Source organism: Myotis brandtii, unplaced genomic scaffold, assembly GCF_000412655.1.
Source record: "Myotis brandtii unplaced genomic scaffold, ASM41265v1 scaffold850, whole genome shotgun sequence".
Lineage (NCBI taxonomy): Eukaryota > Metazoa > Chordata > Mammalia > Chiroptera > Vespertilionidae > Myotis > Myotis brandtii.
The window spans coordinates 187398-193030 of record NW_005371455.1 but is presented as its reverse complement, the minus strand read 5'-3'; the positions used below and the strand labels follow the sequence as shown (position 1 = coordinate 193030).

The following is a 5633-nucleotide window of genomic DNA, read 5'->3' as shown; positions in this document are numbered from 1 at the left end:
AATGTTAAAGTTTGTGAAAGTAGTCAGATAAAAATGGACAGAGTTCTGGATGAATTGACTGGACAAAATCTAAATAAGAAGAAAACTCAGAAAGAAGTCATTGACTTTGTATCATATTCAATGCCAACATAAAGTTAGATAGTGAGTCTATTTTTTTTCCTTCCAGGTGCATAGGTTTTATTTTCCCCAGTGTAAGACAGGTAGGAAAAAGGATATTTAAGAGAGTCCTCTAAAAGTGCAACTGATGTGTTCTGTTTGTTGTGCAGGCATATAAATGTGAACTTTAAACTTTTCTTATATCACTTTCTCCACTCCAACTATCTTAGTTCAGGCCACTTTCATCCTAAACTGCTGTATCAGGTCAGCATCCTAAATGCCTCCTTACCAACTCAATGCAATCCGCTCTATACTCGTTCTTTGGTGTTCCATATGGTCCCTTTGACTGAAATCATTCACAGACATTCTTTTTCCTACTGGAAAAACATGCCAATAATTTTAATAGGTATACATTCCCTCAAAATCATTCTAATGTACCTGGCTAATTGTCAAATGCTTTCAAAAAGTCATTTTTTATTTCTAGACAGAGGCCATTGTAAAATATATCCTATTTGGTAAAAATCTCAGAAGATTGTAGGACAGGAGAAGATAGATCAGAGTGGTGAAAGCAAGAAGAAAAGACACCATTTTGCTGTCATTGTTGTTTGTTTGTGTCTCACACGACCCCCCTGTTTTGGGGGCCCTTAAGATCACCCACTTTTGGATATTCACTAGAAGGACTCACTGGATTCAGCATATAGTTATCTGGCAGCTAAGATGTATTGCTCTAATGGTTAAGTGCCGGAGGCTGGTCCATCCTTGTTGCTTGACACAGTCGCTGCAGGGAAGAAACATCTGCAAAGCATATATTTCAAGGGACCTGGCATACTGTTCTTAATATGTTTGCTCCCCTTCTTAGCGCTATGTGTTCTAACCAAGGCCACCTCCCCGAGAAAGGTTGTTTCCCCAGGTGGGAATTTTTCCCTGGAGTTAGGGATTAACAGGACTAAGGAAGGGAATAAATCAGTAAAACCCCTTAACTAAGTACAAGGCTGGTAGTTAATCACCTTAACTACGAACAATCACGCTTAAGTTACATAATCTTTACTTAGGATAATCTCCTTCAGTTACTTTCTTGTAGCTTAACAGAACAGTAGAGTAGTGACCTTGGAATGGAGATAACAAACGCCCTAACCTTTGGAATAGAATGGATAGGATTAAAATCAAATGGTATAAATACAGATGTAACAGGAGAATAGAGAGAGAACCTGGCTATTCTTGATTCTATCAGAGCAGGAAGTTCCCTATGCTGCAGCATTTCTGATTTCAAGCTGGTAATGTGACCTTTTTAAAGGAGACTTCCTCCATCTTTCTTCGTATCTGTTTTGTGTGTGTTTTTAACAGGGATATGATGCACTAAAGGACCCGACGGAAATAGAACTGAAAGCATTCTAAAATGGCGAACTGCAGGGTGAAGGATGCCCACAGCATTCACGGCACCAACCTGCAGTATCTGGTGGAGAAGGTAATTTATATATATATATTTACTTTTCTAAAAGAGAACTTAAAATTTGTTTCTACCACAAGTTAACATAAGACTCACATGTTTTCTCCCTTCTCTCTACCTCCCAAATCCTATTTATTTTTCCCAAATTACAAGGTGGATCTTATCCACTCCCACCTCTTATCACTTTTTAATGACCTCTTCACTGAGAACATATTATCATTGTCTCCTGCTAAGTATTCCTGCCACTGTATTCTCTGGCTTAGACAGTGTATCCTTTTAACTGTTGATAGTTATGAGGCTGACAGGCACTGCAATTGATTGCTACAAATACCTGGAGCTTCTGTACAATGATTATAGAAAAATTAAGAACCAGAACCAAAATGGAGAGTTTGAACTGATGCACGTAGTAGATATTCCGAAAAATGCATTCTAGGAAAGGCCATAGGAGGGTGGCTTACCATCTAACTATTTGGGAAGAAGAACAAAATGACTGCCACAGGAATAGTTCTCAAATCCTCTAATCACAAAAAGACTATAAATTCTTTTAAGGAAAGACTCATACGTTATTCACTTTTGTAAACCTCCTGCCACCTGCGATGTGGCCTGGTTCAAAATATAAGTTCTTCCATAAAAATTGAACTGGGCCCTTGATGCATGTCATTATTCAAGTCCCCATTGTTATGTTATCAGAGAATATTCCCCCTCATTCTTATTTATTTTAGCTACTAGTAAGTGTGCTGCAGAATTTAACACAATGCATGGTGCAGAGGAAGGAGAAAATTAGCCTTTGAGACTGGGGCAGGCCAACATGCTTTATTACTCTCCTTTCTCTGGTATCTCAGAAATTGCCACATTTAGCAATTCATTGTGTTCAAAGTTGCATTATAAAAAAATGTTAAAGTTTGTGAAAGTAGTCAGATAAAAATGGACAGAGTTCTGGATGAATTGACTGGACAAAATCTAAATAAGAAGAAAACTCAGAAAGAAGTCATTGACTTTGTATCATATTCAATGCCAACATAAAGTTAGATAGTGAGTCTATTTTTTTTCCTTCCAGGTGCATAGGTTTTATTTTCCCCAGTGTAAGACAGGTAGGAAAAAGGATATTTAAGAGAGTCCTCTAAAAGTGCAACTGATGTGTTCTGTTTGTTGTGCAGGCATATAAATGTGAACTTTAAACTTTTCTTATATCACTTTCTCCACTCCAACTATCTTAGTTCAGGCCACTTTCATCCTAAACTGCTGTATCAGGTCAGCATCCTAAACGCCTCCTTACCAACTCAATGCAATCCGCTCTATACTCGTTCTTTGGTGTTTCATATGGTCCCTTTGACTGAAATCATTCACAGACATTCTTTTTCCTACTGGAAAAACATGCCAATAATTTTAATAGGTATACATTCCCTCAAAATCATTCTAATGTACCTGGCTAATTGTCAAATGCTTTCAAAAAGTCATTTTTTTATTTTTAGACAGAGGCCATTGTAAAATATATCCTATTTGGTAAAAATCCCAGAAGCTTGTAGGACAGGAGAAGATAGACCAGAGTGGTGAAAGCAAGAAGAAAAGACACCATTTTGCTGTCATTGTTGTTTGTTTGTGTCTCACACGACCCCTCTGTTTTGGGGGCCCTTAAGATCACCAGCTTTTGGATATTCACTAGAAGGACACTGGATTCGTATAAAAAATGAAGATTTCAAGTATGTACGCATGTTGGGAGCACTTTATATGAGGCTGACAGGCACTGCAATTGATTGCTACAAATACCTGGAGCTTCTGTACAATGATTATAGAAAAATTAAGAACCAGAACCAAAATGGAGAGTTTGAACTGATGCACGTAGTTGAGTTCATTGATGAACTACTACACAGTGAGAGAGTCTGTGATATCATTCTGCCCTGGCTACAGAAATGCTATATGCTAGAGGAAGCTGAGCAATTGGAGCCTTGTGTTAGCACTCTAGAAGAGGACATGGATGATGTCCAGTCCAGTGAAGAAGAGGAAGAAGAGGATGAGAAGTTGGAGAGAGTACCATCAACAGATCACCGCCAGAGAAGCTACTGAGACTTGGACAAGCCCCGTCGATCTCCCACACTGCGCTACAGGAGAAGTAGGCAGAGTCGGTCTCCAAAAAGGAGGAGCCCTTCTCCTCGCAGAGAGAGGCATCGAAGCAAGAGTCCAAGACGTCACCGCAGCAGGTCCCGAGATAGATGGCACAGATCCCGCTCCAAGTCCCCAGGTCATCACCATAGTCATAGACACAGGAGCCACTCAAAGTCTCCTGAAAGATCTAAGAAAAGCCACAAGAAGAGCCAGAGAGGAAATGAGTAATGGACTCAGTTTAGGTTTAGTCCAAAGAGCCTCCTGCAAATATGAAGTCATCTCTCTATGGAAGGACTATAAGATCTACTCCCATGGCAGCTATAAGAATATTTTAGGGTGTTTTTGTTTTTTAACCTTACAGTAGAGTAATCACCTTGGAATGGAGATAACAAACGCCCTAACCTTTGGAATAGAATGGAAAGGATTAAAATCAAATGGTGTAAATACAGATGTAACAGAAGAATAAAGAGAGAACCTGGCTGGAGAACCTATGCTGATCATCTGAACGCTGCCTCCGTGTCCTTCCTTCTTCGCCGACTCAGTCCACACCTTTGGGAACCCCTGGACCTGCTGGGGCTGGACCCCAACAGTTAAGGTATACAGGAAGATAATAAGGGGATAAACATAGGTAGTATCTGGGGAAATCTATGTGCAGGTTTCCTTATTCTCTCTTTTTTTTTCATATGAGGAGTCTCATGAAGCATAATCTTTCACAGCAACTAAATGCAACATGAGTTTGAAGCTCATTATTGGTAAAAATCCCAGAAGCTTGTAGGACAGGAGAAGATAGACCAGAGTGGTGAAAGCAAGAAGAAAAGACACCATTTTGCTGTCATTGTTGTTTGTTTGTGTCTCACACGACCCCTCTGTTTTGGGGGCCCTTAAGATCACCAGCTTTTGGATATTCACTAGAAGGACTCACTGGATTCGCCATATAGTTATCTGGCAGCTAAGATGTATTGCCCTAATGATTAAAGTATACAGGAAGCTAATTAGGGGATAAGACATAGGTAGTATCTGGGGAAATCTACGTTCAGGTTTCCTTATTCTCTCTTTTTCATATGAGGGGTCTCATGAAGCATAATCTTTCACAGCAACTAAATGCAACATGAGTTTGAAGCTCATTAAAGATTCAGTGCCCAAAGTATGTAGTATTGAAAGTTGGTTACAAAGTACCTTCTGCTTACTGTTTATCAAAATCTCAGACTCCCAGAAGGAAAGCTAATGTTCAGCATAATCCTATCATTTGCACAAAGAGTCTAAGGATGGTGAACCTTTCTTGTGGTTAGCTGTTGCCAAAGGTTCATCTTGCAAGCAGGTTATTCTAAGGAGAGCAGGGTCAGTCCTGCTATGTTACCCGTTTTGCTGCACACCTTCAGACTCATATCTGCACAGAATGTAATGCAAAGTGTAAGCATCAGACTTGGTGACCTAATCCTCAAAAAAGAAGCAAGGGGAAGATTGCATTCCATACCCAACATAGTGAGAGAAATGGCAGATAAAACGAATCAGATAGATGAATATATGCTAATACATCTGTTTCCTCATGAGTACAGGTGCACAATTGTGTACAATGAGTGGGAACATGTGACCATTTTGATAGAAATGCAGACCATCATACATCAAAGATGCCAACATATGCAGAAGTATTTAAGACCATAGTGAGAAGCATTGGTTCCATAGTTGTTTCCAATTCTCATTATAAATGTGCAGAAAAATCAGTCACTTTTCTCTGTGTGCCTGGAGGAAAATTTCATCAGCTATTTCACTACAGAGAACAAGATGGCTCTAATGCCACAAAGACAGAGTAAACCTCTTTGTGCATTATGACTCCACCCTGAGAGTTGGTGGGGCTTTGGGTGCAGAACAGGGAATGACTGAGTATTTACTAAATTAGATGACCCAAAACTGTATTTACCTGACGTCTGGTATGGATGAACAGAATATCAAATCTGTTAAAAAGCACATTTTAACTTAAAAGAGATAT

At 39.4% G+C, this 5633-nt stretch overlaps 1 protein-coding gene across 1 annotated transcript; it reads left to right on the top strand.

Annotated features, from left to right (window-relative positions):
* The first annotated feature begins 1492 nt into the window (after positions 1-1492).
* Positions 1493-3927, top strand: LOC102238660 (pre-mRNA-splicing factor 38A-like). Its single transcript, XM_014532160.1, is given in 3 exon segments — positions 1493-1561; positions 3016-3065; positions 3181-3927. Coding segments are annotated over 3 exon segments (813 nt in total). The 3' UTR covers positions 3875-3927.
* Positions 3928-5633: the final 1706 nt, after the last annotated feature.